This window comes from Miscanthus floridulus, chromosome 17 (assembly GCF_019320115.1).
Source record: "Miscanthus floridulus cultivar M001 chromosome 17, ASM1932011v1, whole genome shotgun sequence".
Taxonomy (NCBI): Eukaryota; Viridiplantae; Streptophyta; class Magnoliopsida; order Poales; family Poaceae; genus Miscanthus; species Miscanthus floridulus.
Window position 1 is genome coordinate 79,906,937 of NC_089596.1, and position 24,428 is coordinate 79,931,364.

General features: G+C 43.5%; 1 protein-coding gene and 1 pseudogene across 1 annotated transcript; one reads left to right on the top strand and one right to left on the bottom strand.

The window, feature by feature from the left end:
* The first annotated feature begins 900 nt into the window (after nucleotides 1-900).
* LOC136518822 (uncharacterized) lies at nucleotides 901-2,009 on the top strand. The gene has a single exon (XM_066512509.1). The coding sequence runs from the start codon at nucleotides 974-976 to the stop codon at nucleotides 1,505-1,507; it is 534 nt and encodes a 177-aa protein (XP_066368606.1). The 5' UTR covers nucleotides 901-973; the 3' UTR covers nucleotides 1,508-2,009.
* A 4,416-nt stretch (nucleotides 2,010-6,425) lies between these two features.
* LOC136517531 (cytochrome P450 89A2-like) lies at nucleotides 6,426-8,018 on the bottom strand (annotated as a pseudogene).
* Nucleotides 8,019-24,428: the final 16,410 nt, after the last annotated feature.

The following is a 24,428-nucleotide window of genomic DNA, read 5'->3' on the forward strand; positions in this document are numbered from 1 at the left end:
ACATTTCTCGATACCTCGGTAAAAATACCGAAGTCGTCGACGGGAGTTTGCACCTCTACCTCATCTTTACCTTCCGTATTTACATTGCTACCTTAGTTGTGTGCTTTACTTCTCTAGCTTAGTTTATAGGCTAGTTGATATGATTGAAACTTATGTTGCATCATTTTTTTCAGTAGAGATAACAACGTACCTAGCAAAACCGTAGTTGCACATTTAGATATATTACTTTCCTACGTAGGTTTTGACTAGGTGAAATTAGAGGCCTTAGTTAGAAGTAGAATTTTAAGTTGTGTAATTCATTTCTTTTAGGTGTCACGGTCCCTTACAATACGTAGGTATATCTATCGCGGAAAAACGGGAGGGCTTTGAGGCAGATATAAATGTTCTGCTTGGGTGTAATCCTTTTGTGTTGTATATATGATGACACCCTAAACCCTAGCCCCACCCTTACCCCACCCAGCAATCAAAAACCACCCACCAAAACAAAACAATGGTTGTTTGATTTGATGGGAAATATGATTTTGCTGGGATGAAATATTTCTGGACCGTTGTGACAATGTTGCTGAAAATCTGGTTCTTTGGCCATGTTACGGAGAACATACATTGCCGTCTAATTTGTCCAATCGTCTGTTCAGTCAATCGTTACATGAAAGCGCGCGTGCATATTGGTTGCCCGTGCACGTTATAGTGCGAGCAAGCATTCTTTTTGCTGTCCGTGTCCAGCGTACAGCCGAAGTCAGGACATACCCTCACGCCAAACCAAGAGAAACAGATCGCCATATCATCAACCCTGACAGCTCCTCCGGATCTCCCATCAACCCAAACTTCAATCCAAAAAATCCAGCCGATTACGACTCCAATCCCAATTCCCAACTCCTCTCAACAACATCCCTTATAAAACTCGTCGTCATCAACTACCACCTTCAAGAGTCCAACGACTTCCGAGAACCAAGAATCAACACAGGCCACGGTCATGGCCACAGCCACCACGTGCCGTCTCGTCATCCTCCTGCCTCTGCTCTCGCTCCTCCTCCTCACCGTGTCGGCTTTCGACTCGACGCTCCTCCCCACCGGCACCGCAGCCGGCGGCCAGCCGAGCGCGTACGAGATGCTGGAGGGGTTCGGGTTCCCGAGGGGCATCCTGCCGGAGGGCGTGACCGGGTACACGTACCAGCCGTCGGACGGCGCGTTCGAGGTGTTCATGGGCGGGGACTGCGAGTTCGAGGTGGACGGCGGCTACCGCCTCACGTACCGGCGCAGGATCTACGGCAACGTCGAGGGCGGCAGCATCCGGAACCTCGGCGGCGTCTCGGTGCGCATGTTCCTCTTCAACTGGGGCATCGACCGCGTCGTCATGGAGGACGCGGACCACCTCATGTTCTACGTCGGCCCGCTCTCGCAGGCGTTCCCCGTCGACAACTTCGGCCAGTCCCCGCAGTGCCGGCGTCGTCGTTGCCACGGTGGCGGGAACGGCGTGGACGCTGGCGGTGGCGTCGCGGCGATGTAGGATACCGTACGTGGCGTACATTGGGTATGACAGGAGGCCGGAGGAGTGGATCAAACGATCGAGATGTGTTGATTCAATTGTACGTGTACAAATTCTAAGATTTCTTGATTCAATTTTACGTGTCAAATTCAACTTTGTGTATTGCAATGAGACGCTTTATATGGCTATGAAGAGATTTCGTATGGACATGTGATAGTTTTAGTGGTTTGCCACTGATCAAAGTGACAATGATTATTGCGTAGGTGGTTAAAGTAGAGTCCATGATCCTGTTTGCCCAAGCTTCGCTACCATTGTTCTCGGTAGTAGCTCCAGCACAAACTGACTGTTTATTTGGACTCGATGATCAGGCGATAAGCTGCTCTAACTCCAAGAGCTCTGGTTGAGTTTTCTGAAGACTGAAGCAGAAAAGGTTCATTAGATTGTGATTGACTTTATGATCTGATACGGTTTCTGATGTTGATCATAATAAGCTATTGGATAATGAATCTGAGATCTCATATGGTTTGCTAGTACGTGCATGGCTAGGTAATTGATTACTGATTGGACTGCAGAGATTTTTTTTTTTCAATCTAAAAGAGATGGAAAACCTTAGCAGGGTGTGTTAGCTCAAATAGTTTAATTTTAGTTTCTCAAATTTTGCCAATATCTATGTGTGTAGAGCAGTGTTATCCTAAACGCTAAACGGTAAACAGTCGGTCACCTACCGTTTAGCCCATTATTCGAGCAAAACGGGTGTTTAAACGGGAAAAACAGTCGTTTAAACGGTCAAAACAATCGATTAAATAGAAACGGTGTACCACCGTATAGCGTTTAAACGGTGTGTAAACGGGCTAAACGGTCGTTTAGACAAACAGTGGTGTAGAGATGGTGAATCTGCGAGCTAAGAAAAATTCAAGAGCTTTATAACCTCTGGCATCTGATTCTATGAGCTAAGAAAAATCCAAAGAGTCACTTTTTTATGTGTTTTGTAGTAATTATATTGTAATTAACTTAGTCTACAAGCCTCCAACGACACAATATGTGATGTTTTAGTCTCCAATAATTATCTTTTCTTCAACAGTAATGTTATGTGCATGGGGTTCATTCGCCCGAAACCCCCTTCTTATTCTTGGGCCTGCGGACCAGCCCAATAGTTCATCCTTTTGTTTATTACGGTGCCCACATCTATCCCTTTCGCTGCACCAGCCAGATAAAGAAATGAGACGAGAGACCTCCCCTGCTCTGCTCTGCTCCACCATTGACGGTCACCGTCTGTCCATCGTCCATGGCGTTCCCTTCCTCTCATTCCCCAAAACCTACTGCTGTCACCTCCACGCTCAAGCCTCCACGCCCACCAGACCTCCCTTGTCGCTGCTCCTGCTCTGCTGCCCGCCCCACATAATGGTGCAGGCACCGCCGCGTCACGCGTGGGGACCGCTTCATCGGTCGTTAGCTGGCCACCGAGGCCGCCGTGCGCGTGCTCGTGCTCGTGCCCCACGACGCCGACAGGTGCCGCCGGCGTAAGGAGAAGCGTCGAGCCCTAGCGCGAAAGCCCTCCGGCTGTGGCGCCCCGCTGTAGACGGCGGAGGAGGCATCGAGATACATCGCATGTTGCAAGCATATGTGTTTAAGTGCTTCAAATGTTTCAGAGGTATGTTGTAAGTGTTTTATATAGGTGTTGCAAAAGTAGATCGGGATGTTGCATATGTTACAATGGTTGTAAATGTATGTTGCAAACGTCTTTTCCTAATGTTTCATCTGTTTTTCAGATGTATGTTGTAAGTGTGTTTATCTAGATATTGCATACGTTTTACATATACGTTGCAAGTGTTTTATGTGGATTTTGTGTATATTTGCAATAGTTTTCAATTTCGGATGTTTTCGCAAGTGTTTCATACGCATGTTTCAAGTGCTCCATCTGTCTTCATACGTATGTTACAAGTGTTGCATATAGATGTTTCAGAAGTAAATCAGATGTTACACATGTTACAATGTGACCCGCCTGTTACAGCTATCGGAGAGGGCATGCGGGGTCAGGCGGGGGTGCATACGCCGCGTGGGGCTGGGTGGGGTGCAGATGCCGCATGAGGCGAGCGGTACGTGGAGTGGGTATCTGGACACGGGCGTCCATACGGCTGTCCAGAGCAGTAGCACTCTAGGGATCTCAAACTTGTTCGGATTGCGCGCAGGTGCTAGCTCTTCGATTTTGCGTCAGAACGAGAAAAGAAATTTGGGGAAACCGATGATATCCCAGCTCTAGGTACCGATTGTTACCTACTTTGCCGGACAAATAAAGACTAGGAATGGTCTGAGAGGAAATTTCTGGGTATTGAGAGGAAGAACGGCAGGTCGGCAACGGAGGTGAAGAAAGGAGCATCGGGCTCTATTCTTCTGTCTTGGTACAGAGTTCGGGCCTGCAGGGCTCTGGCTCCTTCAGCTCTGGCTCCGGCTCCTCTGAAAGAGCAGTTTTTTTTAGGAGCTGAAGTTGTTTTAGAAAATGTTTGGTAAAACGACTCCTTCGCATTAGACGACGTGAACCCACAGTAAAGAGCCGCGCAAAGCTCGTTTTTTAGGCTTCTCCTGCACAGGAAAAAAATGGCTCTAGCTCTTGACCGGAGCAAAAAACTGAAGCCCTACAAGAGCTCTACCAAAGAGGCTCTTCGTTTCAGCGTAGTACACACTGGAGAAAATACATTGGGCCGAGCCCCTACATCCCGCCGTCTTGTTTGTGACATATATACGACTCAGGGGGTGTTTAGGTCGCGAAATGAAAATTTTTGATGTCACATCGGATGTTTCGGAGATGTCGGAAGGGGTTTTCGGATATTAATAAAAAACTAATTACATAGCTCGCCTGGAAACTGCGAGACGAATTTATTAAGCCTAATTAATCCATCATTAACGCATGTTAGTTACTGTAGCACTTATGGCTAATTATGGACTAATTAGTCTTAAAACATTCGTCTCGCGATTTCCAACCAAACTGTGCAATTAGTTTTTTTCGTCTATATTTAATACTCAAGCATATGCCGCAAGATTCGATGTGATAGTTTGGGATAAAATTTTTTGGAAACTAAACCAGGCCTCATTGCTGGTGTTCTTGGCTCATTGGTTATGTCTACAGTTGTTGAGGACCTACGCGCTGACGCGCACTAACCTGTGTACGCCCTCGATCCCCTTCCAGTCTGCGATGGTCGATTCGATTTCCTCTCCGTCGTCGTCCTGTCCTGTGCGCTCCGTCGCCTCCTCCGCGACCGTTCCGTCCTCGCCCCGTGCGCACAGCTCTCGGCTCCTTTCTCCGCATTCCCCGCGCCATCGCTACAGCTCTGCGCCTACGCTCCACCTCGCTGCGAGCGCCTTCGTCTACAACCTCCGCCGCCTCGAGAGGGGTCGTGCCGCCTCGCGACCTCGGCCGCCCCGGCGACCTCGCGCGCCGTACACCAGTCGCGCTGCCCTGAGACCGCACCCGCCTCCACGGCTCCACTGCTCTCCGCACGCGTCGTTGTCGTCACCGATTTAGATGGAGATACAGCCAGCACGGTCTCCCATGAATCCCTAACCGTCGTCTTTGCCGACGATGTCCTCGAGGTGAAGGCAGGCGACTGTAGGGGTGCGTACGAAACTCGTCCGCCTTCGCCTCCGCCCGTCCACCCCTGCACCATCGATGGCGCCTCCCTCCATCCTCTGCCCAGCCCATCGTCGTGACCTCTGCATCCAGCATCATCCAGCCAAGGTATTGTCTCCCTGGCTCTACGAGGCTTTTACCTGTGTACCCTTAAAAAATATGCCACACTCCTGCGTAATCCTCAAAAGTTGGTCGTCGCCTACATGCCCTCGCTCGGACTTTTCTTTTCCCTCACGCCATTCCGTCGGCATTTGCTCCTAACGGTGGGTAATGGCTCTGGAGAACGACTCAGTTGCCCTTGGGCTTGTATGGGCGTCTGAACTTTTTCGTTTCCCCTGTGCCATTGCCAGGCCGTGCTCACCAGCGGCGGCTGCCCTCCACAGACTCCAGCGCCGTGCTCACCAGCGGCGGCCGCAACGTCAGCTTCTCCCCCTACGGCGCCACGTGGCGCGCGCTGCGACGGAACCTCGCCTCCGGTGTGCTCAACCCGGCGCGGCTCCCCTACTACATGCAGCAGGAATCCTTCGCCGTGAAGCAAGCATCAAGGCCCAAAAGCTCCAAGGTCGGCCGACCAATGTGATCGAACCGAACAGAAGCTGAACGTGGTGCCGGCGTTCCAAGCAGACTGGTTGTAGTGTGCGATTGTGCGAACAGAGCCTCGTTCATTTGCTCGCAGTCGACAACAGCGTGACCGTCAACAGTTAAATGAGCGAATGCAGTTTTTTCTGCTACGGTGACACTCCTGAAGATGAAAAAGCTTCGTGTTTGCATCGCCCAGCTCTACAAACAGCAACCTGGATCGCTGCCACGCCATCGTCCTTGAGAGGGCTGTAGTGTATGGTACTCCCTCCGGTTCTCTAAAGCAAGTCATTTTGAGGTTGTCTTAAGTCAAACATTTTAAACTTTGACTACAAATAATTTCTTTTGGGTTGAGTTTGAAAATATAAAAGTGATGTAAGTAGATTCATCTCGAAATGTAGTTTTATAAAAGTATATATTGACTATATTTTATAACTATTTCATAACAAAAAGTTACAGTCAAAGTCGTTTTTTAAAGACCGTGTCGATATCAAAACGACTTGTTTTAGAGAACCGGACGGAGTATTTGTCAATTGTCACCATCGATGCATCGCACAAGTGTGGCCTGATGTCGCTTCTTCAACACTGCTAAACGCTGGAGACAAATATAAATGGTCTACATACTTATCATCTTTGTAGTTCAATGGGGGTAAAATATTTACTTACTTATTACGTATTTTATATGTACACACAAGCACACTAGCTAGTGCAGCTGCAGCATTACGCCATTACCAAAGCCCCCAAAAGAACAAGAGAAATTTGATTACTCGCACCTAATATTTGGTTATATGAATACATCGACCGAGCAACGAGAAGCAGACTCTACTGCCAATTGGTTGCCATGATGCTACGTACGTAAATACAGCTAGAGAGAAGGCAGCCCTCGATCAAGCAGCTGCGACGGCGGGCGGCGGTGACCGCAGCGGCACGGCCCTAGCCCTGAGCGGCCGCTTCATGACGACGGTGAACTCAAGCTTCTCGGTGAGGTCCACCTCCTCACCGTCGGCCCCGCGCCACTCGAACTCCCTCACGAGGTTGGCCACGAAGTACTCGAGGTGCAGCAGCGCCATCGCCATGCCGGGGCAGACCCGGCGGCCGGCGCCGAACGGCATCATCTTGATCTCCTTGCTGCCGGTGAGGTCCACGTCCTCCCCCTCGCCGCCGGGCAGGAACCGCTCCGGCCGGAACTCCGCGGGGGCCTTCCACACCTCCTCGTCCATCCCGATGTCCCCCACCGCGAAGTTGACGGGCGCGCCAGCGGGCACGCGGTACCCGTCCAGCGTCGTGTCCTCATGCACGGCGTGCGGGAGCACGTAGTGGCCCGGCGGGTGGCGCCGGAGCGCCTCCAGCACCACGGCCTTGAGATAAGGCATCGCCTGCAGGTCCTCCTCGCGCACCTCGCAGTCGGCGCCGCCGACGACGCTGGACACCTCGTCCCGAAGCCTGTCCTGCATCGCCGGGTTCTTGACCAGGTTCGCCAGAATCCACTGCAGCGCGGTGGCCGTGGTGTCGGTGCCGGCGCTGAGGAACTCGGAGCAGAGGCTCACGATCTCGCCGTCCGTCAGCGGCCTCCTGCCGTCCTCGGGGATGGTCAGCTTCACCATGGAGTCGACGTAGCAGTCCCCGGCGGCGCCGGCCTCTCGCCTGGCTCGTATCAGCGGGACGAAGAGCTCCTCCTGCCGACGCCTCAGCGAGACGAGCTTCTCCCAGCGTCGCCGGAACACGACCTTGGTGACGAACGGCAGGAAGGAGAAGACCGGGAAGCTGAGGAAGTTGGCGAGGAGCTCCCGCTGCGTGGCCTCGATGTCCCGGACGATCGCGTCGTCCCCGACGCGGTCGCCGCCGAAGCACATGTAGACGAGGAGGCAGAACATGGCGTACTGGAACGGCTCCATGACGGCAACGGGGGTCTCCCCGTGGCGGCCGTCGGCGCGGACGCGGGCGGCGAGGACGCCGAGCACCCAGCGGCGCGCGGGGGAGAAGGCCCGGAGCCGCGCCGGGTTGAGCACACCGGAGGCGAGGTTCCGTCGCAGCGCGCGCCACGTGGCGCCGTAGGGGGAGAAGCTGACGTTGCGGCCGCCGCTGCCCGCTGGTGAGCACGGCGCTGGAGTCTGTGGAGGGCGGCCGCCGCTGGTGAGCACGGCCTGGCAATGGCACAGGGGAAACGAAAAAGTTCTGAGTCATTCTCCAGAGCCGTTACCCACCGTTAGGAGCAAATGCCGACGGAATGACGTGAGGGAAAAGAAAAGTTCGAGCGAGGGCATGTAGGTGACGACCAACTTTTGAGGGGTACGCAGGAGTGTGGCATCTTTTTTAAGGGTACACAGGTAAAAGCCTCTTGCTCTCTCTACGTGTGTGTGTGTGTGAGAGAGAGATTTCCCCCATGCTGATTTGGTTCATTGGGTGTAACATAAACTAGATTGGAGTTTTCGAGACGAGAAAGTTTTAGGTAGAACAAGAATGTTGTTGCGTTTGCTTGATCGTGGAAATCAAAGGGAGGATGCCGAGTGTGGCCCTGGGTGCTGCTTGATCTCATTTGGGAGATTCAGAGTGTATTGGTGCTTTGACAGATGACATGGGGACTCAAGAACAATCAGGAGCAGCTGCTTCGAATTGAGAGAGGATGCAGACAGGTTTGCTCTGCTTGAGAATGAAGGGGCTGCTTGCTGCTGTCCTTGGTGGGAAAGAAGAACGAAGCATCTTCCATGTTGTGCTGCAGTTGCAAGGAGAGGAAGGTATACACAGCTGCAAAAACCCAATATCTCAGACAGCCTTCTATATACTCAGCAGATTTGAGATATCTCAAACCTTTCATAGGAGAATTCTAAACTTCTGTGTTCATTATTTTGTTTGTTTTCCTTTGCCTATGTTGTTTGGTCCTGACAGCCATTACTGTTGCAAAAATGAAATTATGGTACTATGTATTAGTGTATGGGCACATGAGCATCTTAGGATACTCATTTCCTTTATCTGATTTAATTTATGAATAATCTTTAGAGGTTCATAAACTGGGCAGATTGGATAATTTACACCTCACTTTGATAATCCAGACTTCGTTGAAGCAAAATCTGCTTGACTATTACATTTTTATCTACCAAATCAATAAACGTTCCTTTCAAATTACCTATTTATTTTTACTAAACATAGTGGCCAGAGACTACCAAAGGAAAATTTCAGAACACAAAGAATAGGAGTGCAGGATCACTCTACCTAAAGGTGATGACACCATTTTTTGTGTAGTTGTTGTTCCTGTTCCTCCCTGTTACTGCAGGGTTAGGTTCCATGTCAATTATTTCATCCTTAAGGGTGCGTTCGGTTGTTCCGGAATGAAGCAAGGAATTATTCCAGGTTATCAACGTTATACAAATTAGTGAAGCATTCCAACCGGGAATCGTTCCAGGCCTTCGTTCCGGAGTAACCGAACAAGCCCTAAATGTACTCAGTAATGACGAACGTATCATTTCCTTGCTATTTCTATGCTTATAAAGCTATCATTTTCTAGCCATTTCTTTAATTACTAGCATAGACAAAGATAGTTATTTGTTTCGTAAACAGCCCACTTTATTTATTATATAGAATACTTTTCCCTTACGCCACCAACACAAACACTTGCATTGGCTCACGTATACCAGTTGTCTTCATCCTTCCTGTGTAAATGCTACCCTTAATAGTACTCCATGATGCATGATAGTTGCTATCTTCAGAAGATGCATATAGAATCAGGAAATCACAACCAATCTAAAAACAAAGCCAAACCATATGAAAATAAATGACACATCCAGGTAATACAATGTCATTGTCATGACCATTGTTTCCTAAAAACATCTATGTTTTTAGAAATTATAACTATAACATATTGTTTATACAAAGACTGCCATGCAGATATCAGGCCACGCACTACAACACTAGAGTACCAGAAACAGGCTGAAGATTACTGCTTCTCAGGTCAGTGAGGTCACCTTCAGTAATTTACCTTTTCTATTGCATTCAACAAATTTTCCTTGCTTTCACAACAACATGCCTTTTATTTATACTTGCAGTTGACCAACTAAATGAAGGCGGCCTCCAAGGCAATTATTGATATAATTACTACTGGAGACATTAATAATGAAGGTTCTTATGCCAGTATCCAGTCTTCACGATGACGAGGTTCAGCAGGCAAATCATCGTGTTACTTTTGCCGAATGCAATCTCAGCACGTCCAAAAACACTATACTTATGTCTGTAGATTCAGACTTTCTTCCTTCTAAAGTTAGATGGGTTCCGTTTATCTGAGCACTGAGAACACGCTCCGCATATTATGTAGATTAACTATAAACCATGCTATCTTTTCTAAACCAATCATTGAATGACCTGTTTAAGGACTATCCTGTGGCAATGTTGTCTTGACCATGTAGTGCGTCCTTTTGGTTTATTCTATGGTAGAATCGACAACCCATGTAAATCTCCATGGGTGCACAGAGAAGGTGCGCGCGCAGCGGAGCGCTCGTCCCGTCCTTGTATATGTATAGGGAAATTATTTTCCAGTCCCTGGGAGTAGCTACTTGTACATGTATATCTCTAGATTTAAGACGTATATGACCCGACGAAGTGTATGTAGATAGAGTATATCATTATTATAGACTATCTATGGTACTATATATGACAAGTATGTATGTATACTTAGAGTATGTGGTTATATTTATTGTATATGCTACTGTCATAGTATTATATAATATATTAAAAAGAGTAAAGTGCACCAGCGGTCCCTAAACTTGTACCGTTGTGTCATCTCGGTCGCTAAACTCGCAAATCGACCGTTTAGGTCCTCAAACTTGTTTATCTATGTCATGTTGGTCCCTAAACTTGTTCGGCTGTGTCATCCCGGTCCCTAAACTTGCAAATCACCCGTTTAGATCCTCAAACTTGTTCAGTTGTGTCATGTCAGTCCCTAAACTTGATTTTGAGTCTTATCTAGATCAAAACAGGGTGCTTTAAAAACTTTATATCAAAAAATAATTCATAATTTTTTCATATGAACTCGAATGAAGATAAACTTTATATCAAAATTGTAGCCCTCGACGCGATCTACGACTTTGTAGTTGAAATTTTTTTTGAATTAAAACTGTTTAGGGTCCCAAAATATTATTGTATGTTTATAAAATTTTGAAATTTAAAATTTAAAATTAAATTTTAGGACACTAAATGACTTTAAACAAAAAAAAAATTCAACTACAAAGTTGTAGATCGTATTGAGAACTATAACTTTTATATAGACTATATCAATATCCAAGATTGTTTAATAATTTTAAATTTCAAAATCTATAAACATACAATAATATTTTGAGACCCTAAACAGTTTTAATTCAAAAACTTTTCAACTACAAAGTCGTAGATCGCGTCGAGGGCTATAATTTTGATATAAAGTTTGTCTTCATTCGAGTTCATATGAAAAAGTTATGAATTATTTTTTGATATAAAGTTTTTAGATCACCTTGTTTTGACCCAGATGCGACTCAAAACCAAGTTTAGGGACTGGGATGACACAACTGAACAAGTTTGAGGACCTAAACCAGTGATTTGCAAGTTTAGGGACCGAGATGACACAGTCGAACCAGTTTAGAGACCGAGATGACACAGATGAATAAGTTTGAAGACCTAAACGGTCGATTTGCGAGTTTAGGGACCGGGATGACACAGCGGTACAAGTTTAGGGACCGCTGGTGCACTTTACTCTATTAAAAAATATGTGCTCTTTTGAAAAAAAAAATTCACGTAGTAAAGATCTGGAGTATCTTAATATTAGTATGTCTACATACTTAAATTGATAAATAAGTATGTACGTATATGCAACGTGATTTATTGATTATGAAAGTAACTACTCTCGGAAGTATATAAAATGCAATATATATAGGGAGAGTATATTCATTAGCCAGCTACAAAATAAGTTATTCTGTAGCCACCTCCATTTATGGTAATTTTATATACTAATTTACGATAATATCAATATATATTTACGATAATTGGGTTACTATAACATATTGGGATATTTACCATAACGTTATAGTAAAACTACTTAGTAAGGAGTTACTATAATCTTATAAATTAACATAGTAATTGTCGTAACTCAAAGTGGCTACAGAATAAGCTATTTTGTAGCCAACTACAGAGTAATAATTATATATATATAGGGTAAGGCTATTCTGCAGCTAGCCATAGAATAACTTATTCTATAGCCACCTTGATTTATGATAATGTTTGTACCAATTTACGATAACATGAATATGTATTTACGATACTCGTGTTACTATAACTCACGGTGATATTTACCATAATGTTATAGTAAATCACTTAGTAAAAAGTTATTGTAGTATCGTAAATTAGCATAGTAACTATCGTAACTTAAATTGGCCACAGAATAAGTTATTCTATGACCAGCCGTAGAACAGTATATATATATATATATATATATATATATATATATATATATATATATATATATATAATAATAATAATAATAATAATAATAATAATAATAATGTCAACTACTAGCACTACCCATCAGCGTGCCGTCATGGTTGTGCCGCGTGACTAAGAGACAGCGCGACACGTACTTAGCTTGATTATGAGCTTGGTCTAGCGAGGCGTATAGCCTAAATAATTCAGATTACACGCCGGTTACGTAGGTACGTGGCCGGCAAGCATCAGAGCATGAGATGGGGGCACGTATGAATCATCATATCTGCGATATCTTTTTGGCTGCTGCTTTAATTTTCTTGACTTGATTTCCTGGCATCTAATAATCTAACTTGTTTGTTTCTCACTCGCTCGCGCCCACGAACCTATCTCTCTTTTGTTTGACGCTGAAAGTATGTACTGTACACACACATCAATAAGCATCCACGTACGTTCACGGCTCACCTGCCAGCAGCCGTCTGTCACGACGCGAGGGCAGACGCTTTGCACGCCTTTGGCCTACATGCAACAGTGACTTCATTCCATTATTTCTCTCGTCTATATTGTTAATTGCGTAGGTATATACATATACTATTATTTATACATACCTGAAATAAATTATTTTTTCTTGATTTGTTTATTAGACTATTATATTGTTTTTCTTTTTGAATTCGACTATTATATTGTTATTACTTATAGCAACCGACGCTACCGTACCTATAAACCAGCTTTGATATCTATCAGTATGTTCGCTGGTTGATTTCTGGGCTGATAAGTCCAACTGATACTGGTTTATTGTGAGAGGAAAATACTGTACCATGGCTGATAAGCCCTGACTGAAACTAACAAACGAACAGGCTGTATATCTATATCTATACCTAATAATAAAAAAGCAAAAATTTTCTCCACCCATTTTTTTTTTGGTCTGACTCCCTCTAACTACCGGACAAGTGAGAGTTTCTTCCGTCCGGACTTATATATATAACCCGTGCTCATACGAGTTAGAATAGCTCTTGTCTAGATCGATACGGAGGTGGTTTCCGATTCTTCTTTTATCCACCGTGGATTTAATTTGTTACAATGGAACTGTTCTCTGACTCCATGACGGTTTTCAATTTCTCTTTTCTGATTTTTCCCCAACGGTATAGTTTTCCGTAATTTCTGATTTGTTTTCGTTTTCTGTTTTTTTTTTCATCGGCAAGTTTTGTTTTTCGATGCATGGCCACATTTGCATTCAACAAGATATCAGCTCTCCAAGTCCAACACGTGATCAGGTTTGCAAACTAAAACTAGCACAACCTAAATCCAATACGAGACCGGTTCTCAAGCCGTGCACGTGTAGGCCATGGTATATATAGTTTAAAGACTCAAGTCATCTAGGTAATTTTTCTTTGCATCGTTTTTTTTTTTTTTTTTTGCGTGGCCATTCCTGTCTTCTTTCCGTTTTTTTCTAGAGTATATCATTTTTTCCCTATATATAAACATCAAAAAGAAAAAAAAGTAAATAAATATGATATTATAGATTTTGAACTCTTGACTCGCTAATTCACAAATATACAAATATTCCCAGCACTAAACTATTGGTGCACTTTTGATTAGAGATAAAACTTATTTTAATTATTAGAAGATGGATCAACGATCAAACCATGAACTGAAATAATTTAAAAAAGTTTTCTATAAAATAAATGTATCTCCAAACTTATTTTATTAGAACCTGGATTAGCCCATTGTTCATCATAAAATGAACTATAGCCTTCAAATTTCTTAAAAAAGGTAAAACATAAACAGATATATACTATTTTTGTCCGTATTTTTTATTAACATTTAATAGTTTTTTTCTTTCTCCCATTACCATACACGGACACGCTGCTTTCTTTTTTTAGTCTGTGAGTCCACGTAGGAGTTTGTCCCTATTTTCTTTTTATATTTTATTTTACCTGCAAGTCAAATCCGGCTATTAGACTTCTTATTAAGTCGGCTACTTCCGCACTTCCTCACTCCCAATGGACAAAAAAAAAGGACGCAAGAAAAAGAGAAACTGATTGTGAAAAAAACAAACAATCATACTAGCAAACAGAGAAAAGAAAAAAAAAACAGGATGGACACGATACCATAACTCTAACTTACGATTTGGAGCAATGGGAAAATTTTAATTCGTTAGACTTAATATGACATTGTCATATTATTAACGATATTAACTTTATTATGGATGTCATGATCATCATGAAATAAATTATAGCCATTCAAATTTATGAAAAAAGTAAAATATAAATAGATATATAACATTTTCGTCCTTATTTCCTATTAACGTATGATAGTTTTTTCTTTTCCCGTTCAGTACTAAACGGTAAACAGTCAGTCACCCACCATTTAGCCATTACTTGGGCTAAACGGTCCATTAAACAGGCTAAATATCTAATTAAACGGGATAAACAGATAATTAAATGAAAATAGGGCACCACCGTGTAGCGTTTACACGGTGTTTAAATAGTCTAAACAGCCGTTTAGACGAACCGTGCTCCCGTTACATCGCAGGAACTTATTTCCTAGTTATAATAATAATAACAAGCTTGGAGAGGCGGCACATCAGCGTCTGCTTTTAGTAGCCCACGTTCCCAACTTTACTTGATCGCTCTCCGCCTACGTGTCACCTCCCAAATCTGGACGTGCATTAAACAAACTTTCGTTCACAGACGACGACGCTGGATCCAACAATTAATTAATTAATTGAATTGAATTCAATATATATATTCTCCGATTCCGCCCGAATACGGTTATGTACCATCACCATCAGTCCATCAGTTAGCTAGCCGATTCATCATCCACGTACGTATGCACGCATCATCATATCGATCGCTCGAGAAAAGAAGGTGTGCGTGCAGTGCAGTGGTGGCGATCGAGCCGCCGATCGATCGAATCCGCCGCACAGTGCGGTGATGTCTACGCGACACGCGTTCCCAACGCGGCGGACGGCGCCACCGCATGCCGGCCGGTGCCCGTCGACGGCGACTAGGGTGTTTTTTTCCTGGACTAAATTTTAGTTCATGTCATATCGGACATTCGGATGCTATTTAGGAGAACTAAATATGAGTTAATTATAAAACTAATTACATAAATGGAGACTAATTTACGAGACGAATTTATTAAGCCTAATTAATCCGTCATTAGCACATATTTACTGTAGCACAACATTGTCAAATCATGGACTAATTAGGCTTAAAAAATTCGTCTCGCAAATTAGCCACAATCTGTGTAATTAGTTATTTTTTTTGTCTATATTTAATACTTCATGCATGTGTCCAAATATTCGATGGGACAGGGACTAAAATTTTTCAATAGGAACCAAACACCCCCTTCGAATTCGAACGATCGCTATATATGCATGTGGTAGATGATCGATGATCAGACCCGTCTCCTGGTCGGTTAGACGTACGCCTCGGACAGCTAGACATCCGTCGGCACGTTGCTGTCGTCCGTCGTCCACGGCGCCGCTGCTGCTGCACGTACGGTACGGTGCATGCGTGGAGAATCTGGCGTGTACGTACTTACATGTGTGTGAGAGCCTGGGCCACTCTCGAAGCAGCTAGAGTAGCTACCTAGCTAGCTGGTCTTGCAGGGTAACTACGCATGCCATCCGCAGCATATCATATCGTGCTAAGCTGCAGGAGAATATAAATATTACTAACGTTCCATGGTCACGAGTAAGTACAATAGCAGACCGTAAGCTAACTAAATACTGAGGTGGAGAAAAAAAAAAGAAAGAAAAGAAACGGACTGTAAGCTTACAGCCGGTTTAGACATGAGAACTAAAAAAAACAATGGACTATACGTTAATAGTGAAGACTTTTACTACTGTATAAATGAACTCGGAGAAAACTGTAAACCTTTAGCCTTCCTCTTAGCTGAAAGAAAACGACATTAACTGGCAAAAGAAAGAAAAAAACACAGGACGGACTAAAAATCTCATGTAATTCATTCTGTGAAAGCTACCGGATCCTAACAGTGCTCGATAAGCTTTGCCACCCATACGTGTCGACCCGAAAGTACTTTTTCCAGCAGATGCGAAAGTGGGCTTTGACTGGTCCAATCCGATGGTAATGCCCAGCCCAACCTAATCTCTATCACCTGTCAGGTTGAACAGATCCCGTTCCACGGAGCTCCTTGCCTTGGCTCAGCCTACGGGCCTGGCCTTCAGCTAGTGGAGGCGTATCTCACCAGCAATGCTCGGGCCGACGGGCGGGCGGGGCAGACATCTCAATCACGTGGCCAGCGTGCGCGCACCAGTTGTGCCTTGTGCGGCGGCTCAGCGGCTGGACCGCTCCGGGAATCTGGATCCTCCGCGCACACCGTCCTTGTGGCTCCACCGTTCTGCGCGCGGTTCTTGCGTTCGACTGTTCCTGCAACGTATGCTTGCAGACACTTTTCGGGTAGTGAGATTATGTGTATCATACACACTTAGTTGATGTTAGTAATTAAGTAATATAGTTTGCAAAACGGTATGTATGTAGTTAGGTGTGATGTAGAGTTTCCTGTAGAAAGATGATAGATGAGGAGTTGGTTTGGAGAACGCGGATATGAGGGCTTTATTTTATTCTAGTTCCCATTATTACGTGGGTTTGACGTGTATTGAGTTGAGTTGAGTTGACCTACAAAATTATGTTTTTATTATGAATATTCAATACTTGATATTTTAAGTATCGCTATATATCAAACTTTGCCATATAAGCATTCTATTATATTATAAGAATTGCAAAAATCATATCTAAAATATATGTACTATGTGTATATTTATATTCACTATGTTGGACAGTAATAGAAAACCATTCAAAATATGACTATGCATGTCTTAATATTTCTACTATCATATTATAGTTTCCCTTTGCATATCTTTACTTTCAAATACACTAGCAACAAGCACATGCGGATTTCTAATCTAACTAGGTTCGACGAGCAGGGCTGATGTGGAGTAGCACAGGGTGCCAAAGATAGACGACAGGTTTCAACTTGGATTAGTACACGATATTACTCCTGCTTATCCTAACAATTTGGAAGTGTGGTAATGATTGTATTTTCAATTTGAGCTATGACTAATGCCAAATGACATGATCACATAACTTGGGATGAAGTGAACACTATGGTGGTGTCAGATAGGCGCAAAGCCGCAAAGGGGCTTTTAGGTTGCTGATTTCCTTGCTCATTGTGTGCCCCGTTCCACTATGTGAGGTGTGTTTAAGACATTTGGCTTAGGCATGTAGGTTTTTCCTCTCTTTTTCCAATTTGGTTATTCTTCTTTTTTTTTGGCTTTGTTAGTATCTATATTTTCTTTGGATTTTGTTCTTTTATTGCTTCTCTATATAATAACAAACTCTAGTTGGTTTTGTCATATTGAGTTGAGTTGGACTAGGAAACTAAGTGAATTTACAACGCTACAATCCTTGTATAGTTTTTAATATTACAGTTTTTAAATAATAATGTGGTAGAAGGCTATTGATAAGTGTTGGTTTAATGTGGCTTGTATTTTCTTGGCGTCACTTCTATTCTTGGGGACACATATAAGTTGAGTTGAGTTGAGTTGACATCCAAAATAATATTGGAAAACAAAATTTTATTAAACCCCATGACGACAAAAATGTAATCAAAGTTTGCATGATTGTTATATGCTCTAACTATATATAATGGTGTTTTGTGGTTTGTGAGAATATAATCATGGTACTCACCAATGTGTTGAAAGAGGACTACAGTGGTAGGATACTATGAAAAATCGTTGCATATCATTATTCTTTCGATATATGGCACTTTCTCATTTTTCAATGTGACTATCAAGTGGCTAGGGCGCATGCCCCCCCCCCAACCCCCACCCCCACATAAGTGTGCAACATTCAAAAAGGAAAAATAGTATAACTTGACTATAGGTTTGGCCTAAGCCAACCTTAGCTGACATTATCGAAAACCATAACGACTGGCGAGAAACTAAAGTAGCCCGTCGGGTGAAGCTGCTGGTCAAAAGCTACATCGAAAGTCTTGGTCTGGCCAAAGGCAACAAAGCCAGCAGGCCGACGCGAGGTCCCTAGACGCCATAAGCCAAAGGCAATAGAGCCAGTAGGCTTAGGCCAACTTAGTTCTTCAGGAAAATAGTACGACAAGGGCGCTGATGCCCAACTCTGGCCACGCAGGGCCCAACTACACTGATTACTACTAAGATACATGGGACTCCACATCATTGAAGGAAGTAGCTATCATTGGATGACAGCAACTAATGGAGGCAACGAACCTCCGCTCATGCCTCCGTTCCTATGTCCACCATCCTCGTCATCTTGCTGCTCGTCTTCTGCTGCTTGTTGGTGCCATGCTCGATCAGTGCTGTCAGAGCATCCACCTTAGGCTCCATCTAAGCGTCTTTTTATTTGCTTAACTTCCTCCACCACCTCAGCCATTGTGGGTCTCTCCTCCACGTACTTGTTGAGGCAAGTTCGCCAATCATTCGGAGGCACTACAATTGAGACTGAGCACTGCCTGCACCGGCCAAGATGTCTTTGTCGTACATGGCTCTTCTGATGCTGCCCTCCTCGTCGTCCCTGCAGGACGTGACGAAGTCCATGGGCAGGCTCCTGTTGCCATTGTACTTTGTCGTTCCACTATGTGGGGTGTGTTTAAGACATTTGGCTTGGGCACGTTGGTTTTTCCTCTCTTTTTCCATTTTGATTATTCTTCTTTTTTTTGGCTTTGTTAGTATCTATATCTTCTTTGGATTTTGTTCTTTTATTCTTTCTCTATATAATAACAAACATCTAGTTGATTTTGTCATATTGAGTTGAGTTGGACTAGGAAACTAAATGAATTTACAACGCTACAATCCTTGTATAGTTTTTAAATAATAATGTGGTAGAAGGCTCTTGATAAGTGTTGATTTAATGTGGCCTGTATTTTCTTGGCGTCACTTCTATTCTTGGGGACACATATAATTTGAGTTGAGTTGAGTTGATCTCCAAAATACTATTGGAAAACAAATTTTTATTAGACCCTATGTGGTACAAAATTGTAATCAAAGTTTGCATGATTGTTATATACTCTAACTATATATAATGGTTGTTTTGTGGTTTTGTGATATTATAATCATGGTACTCACCAATCTGTTGAAAGAGGACTACAGTGGTAGGATAATGAAAAAACATTGCATATCATTGTTCTTTCGTTATAGGGCACTTCCTGATTTTTGAATGTGACTATCAAGTGGCTAGGGCGCATGCCCCTCCCCCCACCCCCACCCCCACATAAGTGTGCAACATTCAAAAAGGAAAATAGTATAACTTGACTATAGGTTCAGCCTAAGCCAACCTAAAACTCACCATGACCTTTATTTGCAAAATAGCATTGTGTTGTAGCAACATGAACCATGTATGGTGTTGATCATAATAAAAATAGTGATTTTTAAGCTGCCATACAAATTTACAACTTGAGGACAATCTTTTAATGTTCTAGTACAAACACATTTTTAAGTTGCCATAATGAAATGGAAAATCAAGTGAGATTTATCCAAGATGTTTTTTCATTAAACTTTGAGACCATACTGCAATCTTCGTTTCTTGAAGGCAAACCAAAGTTGCACTCGTGGACATTATGAGGTTGCGGACACTTGCCCTTTTGCCCCGTCATTTAGACCTCTCACATTCCAGCATACAATGTACCGGTCCTTAGCTGACATTATCGAAAACCATAACGACTGGCGAGAAACTAAAGCAGGCCGTCAGGTGGAGCTGCTGCTCAAAAGCTACATCAAAAGTCTTGGTCTGGCCAAAGGCAACAAAGCCAGCAGGCCGACACGAGGTCCCTAGAGGCTATAAGCTGAAGGCAACAAAGCCAGCAGGCTTAGGCCAACTTAGTTCTTTAGGAAAATAGTATGACAAGGGCATTGATGCCCAACTCTGGCCACGCAGGGCCCAACTACACTTATTACCACTAAGATACATGGGATTCCACATCATTGAAGGAAGTAGCTATCATTGGATGACAACAACTAATGGATCAGAGGCGATGGACCTCCACTCATGCCTCCATTCATGTGTCCACCATCCTCGCCATCTTGTTGCTCGTCTTCTGCTGCTTGTTGGTGCCATGCTCGATCAGTGTTGTCAGAGCATCCACCTTAAGCTTCATCTAAGTGCCTTTTTATTTGCTTAACTTCCTCCAATTTACATCTCAAGGACAGTTTTTTAATGTTCTAGTGCAAACATATTTTTAAGCTGCCACAATGAAATGGAAAATTAGGTGAGCTTTATACAAGGTCTTTTACATTACTTTTGTGAAAGTTAAACCAAATTGCGATGTTGGACAATTTTTTACACTAATGACACAAATGTAATCTAATCGCCATAGTTAGTGTTTTGTGTATGTGTGCATGAGCGCGTGTGCATGTACATGTGCGTGTGTGCGTGTGTGCGTGCGTGTGTGTGCGCGCTCGCTTGCATGTGTGTGGGTCGGGCATGCTTGCATGTGTGTGGGTGTGGGTGTCTGCATGGGCGTGAGTGTGGGCATGAGCGTGTGTTGCATGTGCATGTGTTTGTGTGTGGTTTTGGATACTTGCATGCTCGAGAAAAAAAGAACATATAACTTGCCATGTTGAACACCAAGAGAGATTTGATGATGTGGGTGTTGATAGTCACCAACTCATCATTCCACACCATCAACAGTGCTTAATACAGGAATGTATATCACATCCACCTTAGTCATAAAGTTTAATTCTAACAAATTCCATAAGTTTTGATGACTATGTGAGTGTAAGGACAAATGGACAAACGATGGGCTCGAATGGGCTAAATGGGGGGGGGGGGGGGGGGGCATCGGCTGACCTTGGCCAAGGTTAGTCGACCCATGCCAAACCCATCCAAGCCCACCACTTTGATCCATGTAGAGAAAACACACTCATGATGCATCTTACATGTTGATTCAATGTCGAATAGGATCGGTGGACACGATGAAGCCAAATGGAGATCACATGGATTCATGGGCCTATCATCAGGTCTAAATGAAGTTCACTTTGACCAAAATTTGTAGAATGCTCTAATCAATTTGTCGAGATCTGGGTTAGACTAGTAAGTTTCTAGCATAAACTTGTTGTTTAGGCTATAGCTTACCTATGGATACAGACTGCCCCACAGATGTGTGCTAGCTAGCAGGCGGTGACAACCTTGTCTAGCCTACATAATCCACCATGTTCGAGAAGGTTCTTAAAACATAGGGTCCAAAAATGCTCTACCTCTTTCAACCCTTGTTACCCCATTCTGTTGGTGTTTGGGTCGTGCCCCGAAGTAAACAGTCATAGTATAATCTTTCTTAATCTTGCTAGAGTATCTTGGAAACCACATATATCCTCTCTAATCATCATCCTTTACCCTTGTTTCCCTTAGATGATCTTGATTCTAAACGAGTCACTTCACATTCCCTGTGGAAATTTGATACCTTATAATACTCCCGAGTGAATGCTACATTGACATCCATGTGCTTACGGATTTATCTGTCTGCTACATAAAGTGTCAATTGTGGGCTTAATTTTAAATCATGTGATATGTTCAATTCGAGGAATATGATTGCACATGGCCAAGCAATTAGGTTCCCACATGATGGATGCACCATCTTTCATTATACTTATATGTATATGCAAGATGTAAATTTGAGCAACAACATCATTCCTGAAAATCATGTAACCATATTGGGCCTATTTCATTGAGCTCTTCCTGCTCTTGATTCTCTATGGGAAGTGATTTTCTAACAGAAGTGATTTTGTAGACAAGAATGACTCTCGATGATTCTTTAGGATAAATTCTTTGCATAAGTGATTCTATGCATGTAGTGAATTAAGATAATCTACTTTTTTTAGCTCCTAGCCTTCTAGTTTATTTTAGAAAATCATTTCATAGAGTCAATGTAGAAAACTAATAATTCAAACTTTGATGCATTTGCCCTATCATAGATGGGTGCAAACTTAGTGCAAATGCATCAGAGTTTGAGAATCATGCAAAATTTAACTAGGTGGACTTTGGTATTTTCAAAAAGTTTGGAAGCTTGCCATTTCAATAATTATATGCTCTAGATGTCAAAATCTATACAATTTTTGGTGCATGTGCACTATATATAACCATACCCTAAATTTTTTATTTTTATAAATAATTTTGTAGATCGAGTTTGTAATCCATAAAAATAATTTTAGATTTTATCACTTCGATCTTTGTATGCATATGCTTTGCTCCAATACATAAAATTTATTAAGTTCCGCTGCAATCATGCTCGAGTGAAAATCTTCTTTCTCACACCTGAAATTTTTGCTGTCATTTCCATTCTCTTTATTATTCCAAAATAGCATTTGCATATATTAAAGTTACGGTGATTATTTTGGTATAATTCCTAGGTGGAATTGGTATATTAAAGATCTATTCTAGAATCAGTGTAATTTCTAGGTATAGTAAGTATCAATTTTAGATTTGGTTGACAATACGGTCTAGTTGAACTGAGCCTAATTAATTTTTCCACATTTGCAACATATATAATGGTTTTCTTGTTTATGTTTCCTTTGTTTTTGGGGTCATTTGATGTTTACATGATATAGTAGTAGTATTCCGGTGAATAGAAGGTTCAAATCATACTGTGTTTCTTAATCTATGTGTCGGATTGTTTTGCTCCGATAATATCCAGCAACATGATCGCGTAAACAGAATCGGATGGTAGCACATAGGACATAGAGATTTATACTGATTTGGGATGCGGTGCGCGCTAATCCCTACTCCAGTGGTGCAGCTGCTTTTGTATTCGTATGCTCAATTACAGGGGTTGTTGCTCCTAGCTACGTAGTAGATTGAAATGGGTGGAAGATGGATCCCGAGCCTGAGGTCCCTACCCTCCTTTATATATGCAGGAAGGGTAAGGTTACAGAGAGGGCGATCGGGCTAACAGATTGTTTCCTAGTTTGTTACATGATATGCGCAACAAATTGATCCTAGCTATCATCCAGATGCGTCCGCCTTGGTTTGCCTTGATCCCCATGTTGGTCGATGGCGCCGGCCCTTGTGGGCCTCCCCTTTGATGACAGTAGCCCTAGCTTTTGGTCCTCGGGATGTCGTAGTCTCCCCTGTATGTTATGTGTATTGTAAGTACTAATGAGCATATTCGGGTGCCGAAGTTTCAAGCAGCGCAACTTAATATTCCCAAGTATTGGGGAGCCAACATGTTGTTGTTCGAGTACCAAGAGCATTTCTTGGGTAGCAAGAATCTTCTTCAAGCACCGAGTGGGGCTATGGTACACCGTACATCAAGGAACGTAGTCCCTCGGTAGCTGTAAGCGCCTAGCTCAGGTGGTACATCCCATATCGGGAAATGTGGTTTCCTAGGCGTAGCCCTCGGGACACTGTCAGCATCATGTTCAGGTGGTGATGACCGATAAATGGAAGCGTAGCTTCTAGGATGCCGTAGGCACAAGGTTTGGGTGATAACACCACTGTACTCGAGAAGTTGGTTCCCGACATATTCTGGCGTATAACTAGTGGTTGCGCATCATTAAGTCCTAGTCATAAAACAATAATGAGGATGGGGTAGGTGCACCGCCATTACTCGTGCGTCACTAAGATAGTTGGTTTTTTAGGGTGACCTGATATAGGTCGTTTATTAACAAACACTAAGGGCGTCACGTTTTTCTTCGAGACCCGTTAAGTAACGCGATCTAGATTTTCGTGAGCCTCATTAGTGGGGAGAGCAAGGACATTGTCTTGGAGCCCCAAGGCTAATATAACAGTGCTCCAGTAAGGGAACCACTGTGGGCGAGTAACGAACATGTGAGCAGTTATGGGTAGTTGCGCATATTACTCTTTGGGCTGGTAATGGGTAGAACGAGTGAACATCCTCTATAACTAAAAGGAAATGGTAGGACAAAGCCTGATGAGCGGGGGCACATCATGAAAACTCTTTTTCTAGATTCTAGGAGCTCGTACTTTGGTTATAGCCATGGGCCAACAAGTTTTCCGGTTTCCCACAAAGAGGCACACATCTGCTGAAATAAGGTACTTTGAGCTCGTCTAGGTATTGGGAGATTTACGTGACACTGAGTGTCAGAGGTTTTAGGGTCGGACTGGCAACCCTCCCGAATACCCCTTGACTCTAGAAGGGACAGGGTCGATAGTGAACAAGTCACTACCACTTACACCTGCTATGAGGGTCAGCCGGTCTGAGTACCCGATTTGAGTGTCAGACCACTCGCCTACACTGGCTTGGATGAGAATGTATTGAAAACGGACCACTGGTGTCTGTTGACGGTTGTTA

Bases quoted from the DNA above. Each gene is read 5' to 3' on its own strand.
- LOC136518822 (XM_066512509.1), top strand. From the start codon at position 974: ATGGCCACAGCCACCACGTGCCGTCTCGTCATCCTCCTGCCTCTGCTC.